The sequence below is a fragment of the Dipodomys merriami genome, unplaced genomic scaffold (genome assembly GCF_024711535.1).
Source record: "Dipodomys merriami isolate MVZ:Mamm:240054 unplaced genomic scaffold, mDipMer1.0.p SCAF_8, whole genome shotgun sequence".
In the NCBI taxonomy this organism is placed as follows: domain Eukaryota; kingdom Metazoa; phylum Chordata; class Mammalia; order Rodentia; family Heteromyidae; genus Dipodomys; species Dipodomys merriami.
Window position 1 is genome coordinate 34,101,299 of NW_027206401.1, and position 13,645 is coordinate 34,114,943.

The 13,645-nt window shown below is 40.0% G+C and overlaps 1 protein-coding gene across 1 annotated transcript in view; it reads left to right on the forward strand.

The window, feature by feature from the left end:
* The first annotated feature begins 104 nt into the window (after positions 1-104).
* Positions 105-13,645, forward strand: part of Rtn4ip1 (reticulon 4 interacting protein 1) — a 48,380-nt gene continuing 34,839 nt past the window's right edge. The window contains exons 1-4 of the mRNA XM_070010180.1: positions 105-774; positions 8,182-8,333; positions 9,591-9,659; positions 10,993-11,117. Of these exons, the coding sequence (XP_069866281.1) occupies positions 501-774; positions 8,182-8,333; positions 9,591-9,659; positions 10,993-11,117 (620 nt within the window). The 5' untranslated portion in view covers positions 105-500. The remainder of the gene's footprint in view (positions 775-8,181; positions 8,334-9,590; positions 9,660-10,992; positions 11,118-13,645) is intronic.

The following is a 13,645-nucleotide window of genomic DNA, read 5'->3' on the forward strand; positions in this document are numbered from 1 at the left end:
AGCTCTCCAACACGGAGGCTTCGGATTGGTCAACTCACAGCTCGAGGAAATGATCCCAGCACACGATTGGTTCGCGCCCTGGAGCTTTCGCCGGCGGCGCTGGAGAGGAGACAGGCAAGGAGACGGCGGCCGGGGATCGCGGCGGGAGTGGGAAGCCTCTGCTTCCGCTTTGCTTCGGGGTGGCCTGCACTGGTCCCGCCGTGGGGACCACGGACCAGACCCGGAGCAGGACGTTTCTTTCTTTCTCTTTAGGGGAGGGGGGATGTCAGGGAGGGAGGGGAGCGGACGGAATCCTGGTGGAACGTGAATCGGCGCATTTCTCATGCCAAGTGCGGAATAGTAATTGAACGTTCTTTCTTTAGTTGTCCCATCTGGTTACTTCATGTTTGAGTGAATGCTCAGTGTTGAACACGGTCTAGGGTGTTTGGAAGAAGGCCCTAATTTAGGGGTGAACATTTGAGTGCATTTTATTGGAGAACCCAGTTCCACCACTGTATACCATGGAAGTTTTGAAGACTTGCCTCCTTAGAAGAAATGCTGGTGTCGTGGCCTGTTTATGGAGAAGCAAAGCTGTACCCAAGTCTTTGATTAGGAGGATTAGTACTACCTCTCCAAGGAACAGTGTCATGCCCGCTTGGGTGATAGATAAATATGGGAAGAATGAAGTCCTTCGATTCACTGAGAATATGATGCTACCTGTCATCAATTATCCAAATGAAGTTATTATCAAGGTCCATGCTGCCAGTGTAAATCCTATAGATGTTAATATGAGAAGTAAGTTTTCCGAGATGGTTTTGGTTGCCTTGTTTTTAAAGTAAGAATTTTGCTAGGCATGCCGTTATTTTGTTCTTTTTTCTTTTTCTTTTCTTTTTTTCTTTTTTTTTTGGTCGGTCGTGGGGCTTGAACTCTGGGCCTGGGCGCTGTCCCTGTGCTCTTCAGCTCAAGGCTAGTGCACTACCACTTGAGCCTCAGAGCCACTTCCGGTTCTGAGTGGTTTATTGGAGATAAGAGTCTCTCGGTGTTTTCTGCCCCTGCTGGCTTTTAAGCAGGATCCTCAGATCTCATCCTCCTGAGTGGATTACTGGCATGAGCCACCAACGCCCAGCTGTTTGTTTGTTTTGTTTTGTTTTGTTTTGAGACAGGGCCTCCCTTTGTAGCCCAATCTGGCTTTCTGCTCAAATCATCCTGCTTTAGTGCTGGGATTACAGATGTGTATTACCACATTTGGCTAGGCATATATATGTATGTGTGTGTGTGTGTACATATATATGTACACATATATATTACTTTATTTGACTACACTTACTGCATATATATATATATCTGTCACTTTTTATTTAACTACACTTTTACTGACAGGGAGGAATCATTTAGGATTTTTATACCACTAAATATTTCTGAAAAATTTGAAATCTGAATGGCCTAAATATACTTTAATCTTTTACAAAATGTAAATTTAATTATTTGCCCATGTTTCTTCAAAAAGTAAATTGGGAATGGGAGAAGTCTACTGTGTCTGCTAGTCTCTTGCTGATGTACTATTCTAAGCTTTTCATGGCAATCTTAGATCCATCACAGGTTTGAGAGGTTTTGTTGTTTCTGCATCAGTTCTGAATTTGCATTTTTTTTTTTTTTTTGTCGGTCCTGGGGCTTGAACTCTTCAGCTCAACATGAGTGCTCTACTGCTTGAGCCACAGCGCCACTTCTGGTTTTCTAGTGGTTTATTGGAGATAAGAGTCTAACAGACTTTCCTGCCTGAGCTGGCTTTGAACCCTGATCCTCAGATTGAATTTGCATTTTTATAGTACCTATTTTCTTTGCTCTGCTATTGCTTACTGGAGGATTGAGCCTGAGTTCAGCGCCTGCCTACCAGTTGATCTAGTAGAGCTCACACAATTTCTTTTATTGATCCAGTGAGCAAAGCAACAACACTTCTTACTTCTCTCTAGGATATGGGCACATTTTCTTCTAGTTCATCTTTTTTTTTTCAAGTGGGTATAATATACCTTTCTATTTCCCATGGAAGTGTATGACTTATTTCAGCATTCAGGAGGCTGAAATCTGAGGATCACAGTTTGAGCCAGCCTGGGCAGAAAAGTGTCCATGAGACCCTTATCACCAATTAACCACTCAAAAACAGGAAGTGGTGCTGTGGCTCAAATGGTAGAGCACTAGCCTTGGGCACAAAATGCCTCAGGGACATCACCCAGGCCCTGAGGTCAAGCCCCACAACAGACACCCCCCCCCAATACAAAACAAAACACACACAAAAACAACAAACAAAACAAGTTTTCCTCTTCTGTTCCTTTCTAGGTTGCAAAAATATCTGATGGGTGGGCACTGACAAAAGTTTGAAGAGCTCTATATTCCTTAAATATATACAAAGATTATTATTATAGTGCAGAAAAGATTGATTTGTATTGGTGAAATACTTTAACTTTGGGGGGAGAAATGACAAAAATGCTGTTAGTCTTGCTGATGCGAACTCATTTATGTCTCCTGAAGAAATTGAAAAACCTCTTTTGGTGTGATTAAGGTCAGTGTTAATCACAGGCAGTTAGCCTCTGTGTTATAAGCTGCTGTCTGTAGTTTCATTTAAGCATGGGTCACTGTTTTTAAGGGCTATTTGTACCTCAATAACAATTCTCATATATGATGAGAATTCATCTATGTATGATGAATTTGTTTTTCCATGTATGTATCCAATTATATAATCAAAAGATTAATGATAGAAGGAAACAGTTCATGGGCTTTATAGAGATGTGTTTGACTTCAACATTTCCCCCCACCTGAAGTGATGTAATACAGTGACAATCATTTTCTTTTCTCTTCTTTCCTTCTCTTTTCTTCCTCCATCCCTCTCTCCCTCCTTTCTTTCCTTCCTTCTTTCCTTCCTTTTCTCCCTCTTTCCTTCCTTCCTTCCTTCTTTGCTTCCTTCCTTTTTTCCTATCTTCTTCCTATCTTTTGGCTTCAAGACTTCTTTGCACTTAAAAATGACTAGAATTTAGGTGAGCTATAGTTATATTATTAGAAAGCAAAACTAAAATGTTAAACTATTTCTTTGTTTTATCATAACTGATTAAAATTAAATCAGGAGAAAAAATATAAAATGACTGCAAAAAAAGCATAATGATTGAGAGACGAGAACATATGTGATGTACTGAAACAGGTAATTGATAGAGCCTGAGTTTTACTATCAAAGAGGTCATAATGAAGCTAGGTACTGGTGGTGGCTAGGTACTCAGGAGGCTGAGATTGGAAGGCTCACAGTTATAGGCTAATTCAGGTTAAAAAAAAAATTGCAAGATCCCATCTCAACAGAAAAACTGGGTTTGATGGCAAGTGCCTGTCATCCCAGCCACGTCAGAAGGTATAAATTAGGAAGATCATGGGCTAGACTGGCTGGGGCTGAAATACCATACTTATCTCAACAGTAACTGTAGCAAAAAAATGGACAGTCTTGGCTTAAGCAGTAGAGCATCTGCCTAGCAAGCACAAAGCCAGTTCAAATGTCCGTAGCATTAAAAAAAAAAAAAAAAAGTTATAGTGAAAAAACTGTTTTGTAAAATGAGAAAATTTAATGAAAGGGTAGCATTTTTATTTACAGCTTTCCATATCTCTTTGCTGTCTACTTATTTTCATAAGTACTTCTGTATTCAATCTGTTGCCCAAAGATAGATTTTTGAGAAGGAAAGAACTTCTTGGACTCCTTGAAAAGACTAGGGCATAACAAACTCGAAGTTCTGGTTTAGAGAAATGAACATTCACTGCCATGAAGCTGGCTATAATTTGTTAGGAGGTATAACCCGATTGTATAGGACGTGCCTACCTTGCAGAGAAGATGGTGGGCTACATCCCTAGCACTTAAAAAAAGCAACATCCCTTCCCCACCCCCTCAAAAGTTGTTACATGGCTATAATACCAGCATTTGGGAGGTAGAGGTCAGAGAATTTAAAATTTCAGGCCACTTGGGCTACATGGTGATCCTCATCTTAAAATACAAAAATTAAATATTGATTACATGACAGTGTTGTGGATATTTTGAGTGAAATAATCCCAAAATAAATTAATTCAGTGTAAAAGTATGTATTGTAGCTTGTGATATTTCTATTGGATAGCACTGGACTAGACAATCTGAGAATAATTATATTGCACATTTATGTATTTTGGGGAAGAGGTTTAGAGGAAGACTTTGGAGTCTTAAAATGTTTGTGGTTAGAAGGCTCTATGAAAAGTGAATTGAGGGCTGGGAAGGTGGCTCAGGAGTACAGCTCTTCCCTTGCATGCCTGAGGCCCTGGGTTCGATTCCTCAGCACGACATAAGCAGAAAAAAAAAGCCGGAAGTGGCGCTGTGGCTCAAGTGGTAGAGTGCTATCCTTGAGCCGAAGAGCTGAGGGACAGCACCCAGGTCCAGAGTTCAGGCCCCACAACTGGACCCCCCCCCCAAAAAAAAGAGTAAATTGAAAGCTGGGCAACCATGGCTCATGCCTGTAATCCTAACTACTGAGATCTGAGGATCAGTGTTCAAAGCCAGCCTGAGCAGGATAGTCCATGAGACTCTAATCTCCAATTAACCACCAGAAAACCAAAGTAGCACTGTGGCTTAAGTGGTAGAGTTCTTGCCTTGAGCTGAAGAGCTCAGGGATAGCACCCAGGCCCAGAGTTCAAGGCCCACAACACACACACATACACACACACACACCACACACCACACACACACCACACACCACACACACACACCACACACCACACACATACACCACACACCACACAGAGTGAATTGAGGCCATATGCAAGTGTGGCTTACTCCTGTAATCCTAGCTGCTCAGGAGGCTGAGATCTGAGGATCGCGGTTTGAAACCAGCCTGGGCAGGAAAGTTAGAATCTTATCTCTAATGAACAAGAATGAAAATTGAAATACTCATTTTTGTCTCATGAAGTCTATTTTTTCTTTTGTGCTGTTGAGGATTGAACCCAGGGCCTTGAGCATGCCAAGCAAATTACCATGAAGCTGCATTTCCAACTGTAGTTTTGTTTTGTTTTGAAGTAATCATTGCTATTTTTTATTCTGTATTCTTTTTACAATGGGCTTGAAGGCACTTTTGTTTTACAGGATGCATTTACACGATGTGTGTTGTGTTAATGTTTTTATCTCAGTAGAAGAGCTGCATTTGGACTTCCTTGGTTGTTATTCAGCATATATTTTACTTTTATTGAGTATTCTTGAGATAGGTTGGTGTTTTGTGACTTATCTGGGAGTACTATTTGCAAGTTATCCTACTGTCCATGGATTCTTTTCAAGAAAGTGTTATTGTTTTTGCAGATGGTAGCTTGGGGAAATAAAATAATTAGTAGAAGATTGTAAAACTCTCAGAAGCAATTACTTGTCTTGACAAGAAAGCACAGTGTGTGTACTTTATTTTGAAAGGTGATGGCTGGCTGTTTTCTAAAGATTGCTACTGTTGGATTAAAATAATAACTGTTAGAAAGGACTAGAAAAATGAGGAAATTAAAAAATACAGCATAACATCAACAAAACTTAGTTTCTTTAGTGGAAATAAAGTCTTTGAAGCTGCTGACAGATTTATTGATTTTTATTTTTCCAAATCAACCCAACTCTGAACAAGTGAAACCTCTGTCAATAAGAAGAAACTCTTAGGAGCCCTATTCATTCTCACCAAGCAGCAACTACCGGCTAGCTGCCTTCTGGATATGGGGCCAGTTGGGATAGTACCAGTGTGTCATGGCTACACTTGATGCATTAGTATATTACGGTTACAAAGAATAGTTAATAAACATCCTAGCTTTCCTGGCTCAGAACCCTAAAGAGAACTGAAACCTTTTTGCAGCTCTGAAACAGCCGAACTTTGATATAGCTTAATGCCCACTGCTGTTGCTCAAACCATATAACATAGTTTCAGTGAGTAATTGTTTCTCTTAGCAATGAAAGGAATGTGAGACAGGAAAAGTGAATTTGTAATCTTTATGAATCTCACATGTAAAGTTTCTCCCCTCTTCCCTACACCACAACTCCCACCCTCTACTCCCTCTGATAGATACAGTCTGAACTCTCCAGATGGTAGTTGTGTCATGCTGGCATAATGATTTCTCAGCTTAGATTTTTCTGGGACTGTCTCAGCTTTCAAACACTTTCTCCAATGTGCCTTGGTTTTTCATTAGAAAAACAACTTTTGCAAGCTAATCCACCTGTCAGCAGCTCTCTCTGTATTTACTTTGCCTTTTGCCGCTGGACTGTCATTGCTGCCATCCATCTAGGGCCAGCCTTCTGCTTGTGTTCTTGATCCCAACCCCTCTCTCTTACCCTGGGCTATCATTTTACCAATTCTCTTCTACCTCTTTAAATTTCTTCTTTTCTTCTGGATTATTCACGTCACACACACATTTGCTATCATTTCTCCCTCTGAGAGGAGGGAAAATCACTGAAAAACTCTCCCTCCGTCCTGTCCCCCTTCCTGCCCTGTCCTGCTCTGTCCTGCCCAGCTACTGCTTTATTTTTGTTTCCCTTTTAACAGATCTGTTTGAGAGAGTTGAATCTTCACACAGTCTTCCCATTTTCTCTCAAGCACCTCATCAGAACAGGTATTCCTATCTAAGTCTATATATTGTTGGACTGTTTTTTTTTTTTAAGCCCCTTAGCTGCTGTTGACCTGATTTGCAAACCTAATGCGTTTGGCATCTTTCAAGGACCTCCTTGACCATTTGGCTTTTGGGATATTTCTCTCCTCACTGGGCAGGCCCTCTAGGCCCCTTGGCTGGATGCTTTTTGTCCTTGATGTGTAGTGTGACACTGCCCCCAGGATGAGTAAGGGGCAAGGGGAGACTTAAAGGGTAGGAAAGTCATCAGACACATGTTGCTGGGCAAAGAGAAGCATATGACTCTGGAGGGCCTACCATAGAAAGAAGACACTCAGAAACAAGTTGAGCAGAAGAAAGATACTTCTAAGTCTTTGAAAAGTCATCTTATATATTGAAGTTACATAATAAACTACTTTGTATTATTGCTGATAGAGAACCAAAAAAAATTGAAATTATTTTCAGCTTTTTGAAACTGACATTTATGTAGGATATGTAGAGTAAAGCAGCTGACCTGATTTATGGCATCAGAACCGACACATCCCAGTGGCTCTTTTCCAGTCAGGAATCTCAGTGCTGAATCTAAAGTCATTTTTCTGGAAAGACTTTTAGGAGATGAGAACTTACAAATCAGTGCCAGTACTTTATAGTCATGCCTTGTTTATTCATTAACTTTTAGTATTAATATTAATATTTTAACATTTGTGTTCTTTACCAGACTTGGCACCACATATTTTTGTTATTTAAAATGTTCATGAACGAGCAGGGTGTTGGTGGCTCATGCCTGTAATTCTAGCTACTCAGGCAGCTGAGATTTGGGGATGGCAGTTTGGAGTCAACTGGAGCAGTTCCAATTAACAAAAAAACTGGAAGTAGTGCTGTGGCTCAAGTGGTAGAGTGCTAGCCTTGAGCAAAACAAAAAGTTCAGTGTTGGCACCCAGGGTCTGAATTCAAGTCCCAGGATTGCATATGTGCGTGCACATACACAGAGAAAAGTTCATAAATGAGCCAGGCCTGATGGTACAGCCAATAATCAGAAACACAGAGATGGGGACTAGAGGATCTCGAGTTCAAGGACAGCCTGGGCTAGATGACAAAAAAAAGTCCACAAATTAATAAATTAGTAAAGAACCATCTTCAGAGACAAAGTATATGTACATATATACGCATATACATATGTGTGTGTATATACACACAATACTAGAAGCTCTTAGTATTTATTTATTTATGGTGCTGGAAATTGAGCCCAGGACCTCAGGCATGCTAGGAAAACAATATATTACTGAGCTTCTTGACCAGATCAATATCACTAAAAGTTCTGGACAGTTTTACAGTCTGTTTCAAAGAGATTTTAAGCAATGGTGGCTTCAGTTTATAAGTGATTGTGATTATCAAAGTATTTTTCTTTAAATAAAATGTCCCATTGTTTTTATGTTTTCCTGTGTGGTGTCAAAAAGTTATAAAATTTTAATCCATTTATAATCTACATCTTAAGATGCTAACATTGTTCTTGGCCTGTGTCCTGTAGTTATTTAAAGATCATATTGCTCTTGCTTTCAGAGTAAATGGCTAAATTGTGGTTTGTAGGTGGCTATGGAGCAACAGCTTTGAATATGAAGCGTGATCCTTTACACATAGGAACCAGAGGAGAGGAATTTCCCCTGACTCTGGGTCGGGATGTCTCTGGTGTGGTGATGGAGTGTGGACTGGACGTGAAGTACTTCAAGCCTGGAGATGAGGTGTGTTAAACCTTTTTTTTTGTTGTTGTTGGTCACGGGGCTTAAACTCTGGGCCTGAGCACTGTCCCTCAGGTCTTCAGCTCATGCCTAGTGCTCTACCACTTGAGCCACAGCGCCATTTCTGGTTTTCTGGTGGTTTATTGGAGATAAGAGTTTCACAGCTTTTCCTGCCCAGGCTGGCTTTGAACCGTGATCCTCAGATCTCAGCCTCCTGAGTAGCTAGGATTACAGGCATGAGCCGCTAGCGCCCGGCTGTGTTAAACCTTTTATTCCTTATTTCTTATTTTTTATTCCCTCATTCTAAATGTGCAAATATCCTTCTGCCTCTTTGGGAAGTACGTCTACACCACTGGCCACTTTTCTTCTTTTCTGTAAATGTATTGAGCCTTGGTCAGTATTCTTGACTTTGCTGTTATGCTTTTCAAATAATTAAAAATAGCTTGACTACCATTAGAAAACTTGATCTGTCTAAATGGAATGCTTATGGATCACAGGACTGGGTGAGTCTTGAAACCAACAAGTGGATGTGATGTGATGTGACGTGTGTGTGTGTGTGTGTAATGGCACAGGATTGTGGTCTTTAAGTCAGCTCTTATATAAAACACACAAAAAAAAAACCCTCCAAAAAACTAAAAAAGTGAAAAATGACTAGAGACATGGCTCAAGTGGTAGAGCATCTGTCTTTGCAAGTTCAAGGCCCTGAGTTCAAGCCCAAGTACCACTAACAAAGCAAAACAAAACAACTAAGACTTTAAAATTGGAGCTACTTTGTTTTTGTTGGAAGGGCCTTTAAGTGACAATTTCTACCTGTAGATTAGATAATCTTAAAATAGCTAACATTTGTTATAGTTTCCTGTCACTTGTCACTTTGAACATTTGTGACAAGAGATTGTAATGAGTTCATGAGAACAGTAACTAATCCCTGTGAGATGGATGGTACTTGGCCCAGTACACAGATGAAGGAGCCATGCTATAAAAAGTTCCAGAGCTAAGCAGTGCTTGAGCCAGGATTCAAATCTCAAAGACTAGGATCTTACTGGAACTCTTGAGTAGTTAGTGCCACAGTCTGTTAGTAGTTAGTGGCCTCTGCTTTCAGTGTAGTTTTACCTGATCAATGCAAACTCCTAATTTGTTTTTATCATGTAGTGCTAATTCTTTTTGTATATCGTTCACAGAGAATAGGAGCACCTTCACCCTTACTTTTGGTCATAACATTTCCATGCCTCTGACGAAGGTTGTATGTCTGTTGTGTTTCAGGTCTGGGCTGCAGTTCCTCCTTGGAAACAAGGCACCCTCTCAGAATTTGTTGTAGTCAGTGGGAATGAGGTAACTCAACATCTTTGCTGAAATGCCATTAGAAAAATCTAAAAACAAACTGACATATCTTTGAAATGATTGCTTGTTTTCAGGTCAGGTTTGTGTTTTATGGTAAGTTTTGAGGGAGCTAAAACAAATGAATTTTTGAAAGACTAAGGATTTGGTATGACTCACTAGCACTGCCTACCAGAGCAGTTATCTTTGCCTAATGAAGAGGAGATGTGATATGAGGTCTAGAATACTGCTGTGTTACTTACTCTGCTTCATATAAACAGTGAAACCAAATGTGCCCAAGAGAGTATGGATTAGTCACATTTAGGCATGGAAGTGTCAAGTTGTTTTGAATCACTTTAAACACAGGAGTCTAAGGCTAGCAGGGTGTTGCAGGGCTATAATTAACAAACTATTCAGGAAGCAAAGGCAGGAGAATGAAGAGTTGAGAAGAAGCTCAGGCAAAATTAAGCCATATCACAACAAAAACTCTGGGAGCGTAGTTCATGTGTAGAGGGTGCCCTGGCTCAAGTGTAGAGGATCCCTCAGTACTGCAAAAACAAAAGCAGAAACAAAGAAAAAACTGCTCTCAAATATATCTGACTGGGGACACTCAAGTGGTAGAGCATCTATGTTTGACTAGAAAGGGTTAGCATTGAGGAAACTGGCTACAGAAGGGATCTTGGAAGAGGTCAAAGGGTGTTACTGAGATTGGAGAAGGCCTAGAAAGTTTACTTTCCAGAAAATGGGAGTGAAGGAAACAATTGATTGCATAAACAAATTGGAATGTGTTTATGAGGGTTGAAAGTTTAACTAGATTTTTGTCTGAGAATAGTCTGGTCTAATGGGATTATTACATATAATCTTTTTATAAACAGTACAGTAACTAATAATGTAGTCAAACAGTACAGTATCTCTGTGAGGCAGGTGAAGAGCTATTTGGAGATTTTTTTTTGTCAGTTGTGGGGCTTGAACTCAGAGTCTGGGCATTGTCTCTGAGTTTTTTCACTCAAAGCTATCACTCTTAACACTTTGAGCCACAGTGCCACTTCTGGTTTTCTGGTGGTTAATTGGAGATAAGAATCTCACAGACTTTTCTGCCCAGTCTGGCTTTAAACTGTGATCCTCAGCTGTCAGCCTTCTGAGTAGCTATGATTATAGGTGTGAGCCACTGGCACCCAGCTTTGGAGAATATTTTTTAGAAATAATCTTGAAATACATTGTGCAACAAACACTGAACTTTGGAAGTCTGTTATATTTATGTCTGAGGATAATTGGACTCCTACGAAGTGCTTAATTGTGTTAATAGATTTGCAAGTCCCTCATTTTTGTTTTTCCTCTTCAAATCTAGGTTTCTTTCAAGCCCAAATCCCTCACCCATACTCAAGCTGCCTCTCTGCCATACGTGGCCCTCACAGCCTGGTCTGCCATAAACAAGGTCGGTGGCCTGAATGACAAGAATTGCATAGGAAAACGGTACGTGTATCAATGGTGGCGGCTGAACTTGTCTCCTTTTCTTTTGTTCTTTATGGAAGATCTTTAGAAGCACTGAAGTTAGAATTATTTACCTGACCAGAGTTATGCTAATATTTGAAACAATTGCACTTTCGCCTGCACTTGAGTTAGCCCAATCAAATAGGGACTCTAAAAGAGTAGATGGACTCTAGGTATCTGACCTGTCTGTAACAATGCAAAAGTTTACATGTGAATCTTGAGGAAGAAGTTTCCAAAAAAAGTTAAGAGTCACTCTGCACTTTCTAAAGAATGATGTTGACATGAATTTTTTTTTAACTGACCAGGAATTGCTCTCATGTTTATATATTTTTCTGAAAATGAGATATAGAAGACCTATAGAACACTATTGTATATTCTTGGGTTCCTTTAGGCTTGATCCTTGATATTCTTTCAGTCATTTCTGGTGCTCCATGACTTGAATGTATGCTTCTGAGTTAGCAACAACACACTATCCAGAAGTATCTCTGGTGTCCAGTCCTCCCCAACTGGCAGCTTTATTTTCTGTGTTTTCACACAGGTTTCTACATCTGTGTTCAGCCATGGTCTCAAAGGCTGAGTACGCTAAGGTAATATGTTTTGAGAGAGAAAAAGCACATGCACATTTGTGTAACTTTTATTACAGTATATTATATTGTTATATCTTGTTATTGTTAATGCTTTACTTGCCTAATTTGTAAATTCAACTTTTATCTGAGGTATGCATGTTTAAGAAAAATATACAATGGGTCTAGGCACTATCTTCAGTTTAGGCATTTGTTGGGGTTTTGGAATGTACTCCTGTGCTAAGAGGAACTGTTGTACTTGAATTTGAGTTTAGGTTCTGCCACTTTCTTGCTGGTTGACTTAGTTGATTTTTCTTTGAGTTTGTGTTTGAAGATTAAATAAGAACATATATAACACTGGTGGCACAGGTATGGTACATGGGATGCTCTCAATAAATTTTAGCTCCTATTATTGGCCAAATTGTAATGCACTTTGTTTTTTTTTTTTTTTTTGGGTCTGGTCGTGGGGCCTGAACTCTGGGCCTGGGCGCTGTCCCTCAGCTCTTCTGCTCAAGGCTAGCGCTCTACCACTTGAGCCACAGCACCACTTCCGGCTTTTTTCTTTTGGCTTATGTGGTGCTAAGGAATTGAACCCAGGGCCTCATGCATGCAAGGCAAGCGCTCTACCACTGAGCCAACTGAGCCAACTTCCCAGCCCTGCACTTTGTTTTTTAGAAACTCAGCATAGAGAAAATTGATACTTTGGGGGTTTAAGGAGAAAACTAGGTACTAAAAATCACTTAATGATTATAATGAAGGAGAGAGCTATGAGCAAAATTATATTGAGTTAAAATAATAGTCCTTTTTGTTTGTTTGTTTTTTGGGTACTGGTCCTGGAGCTTGAACTTAGGGCCTGGGTGTTGTCTCTGAGCTTTTTTGCTTAAGGGTAGTAATCTACCACTTGAGCCATAGCTCTGCTTTTGCCTTTTTGTTTTCTAATCAGAGGTAAAAGTTAAAAGTCTCATGGGCTTTTCTTGCCATTTTATCTGTGATTTTAAGATCTCAGACTCCTGAGTAGCTTGGATTACAGATAGGAGTCACCTGTGCCTGGCCATAGTCCTTTTTTATTGCTAAAGATTATGCAGATAAAATGTGTTATGAGGGGCTGGGAAGGTGGTTCAGTGGTAGAGTGCTTGCCTTGCATGCATGAGGCCCTGGGTTTGATTCCTCAGCATCACATAAGCAGAAAAAGCTGGAAGTGGCACTATGGTTCAAGTGGTAGAGTGCTAGCCTTGAGCTGAAGAGCTGAGGGACAGTGCCCAGGCCCAGAGTTCAGGCCCCACAACTGACCAAAAAAAAAAAAGTTATGAAAATATAGAAATATTGCACTTTATACATAATTGTGGAGCAATAAAACACTGTCTTTATTGCAAGTTCAAGCCTTATTTCTGAAAGCATTGTGAAGACTATTCATCTAATAAGGCACTGCCATTTACCTTAGAATTCAAGGCAAATATTTATTCTAAAGGTCACTTCTGTTTAATTTTGAAGCTTTTGTGGCTTATCATTTTTGATGTTGCCATTTTGGTTAAATACTTTGTTTACATTAAATTTATGGACTACGTGTTTTTCTAATGGGCTGCTGTCATTAACCACCTTGAAAAAAAATCTGCGTTCATATTTTTAGACTTTTATTAGTATTGTAGGCCCTTCAGGGACATGGCTATTTTATTGCTTTGGGATTTTCCCCCTTTAAAAACATGTACCAGCATGATTGTGTGCACAACTATGGTTAGAGTACCGCCATTCTTTTTTGCTTGGGCTTTCTGAGTAAACTTTAGAATACTTTAGAAAACAACTTAGAGACAAAGAACTAGCTATTTTTCCACTGGACTCCCAGTGTGTGCTCTCAGTTTATTGTTGGCTTCGTAGCTGCTTCTTTGGTATGCTGCTATTGTCTGTGTAAGCCATAATGGGAAATTGGAATCCTGGATCCTACTCTCCACT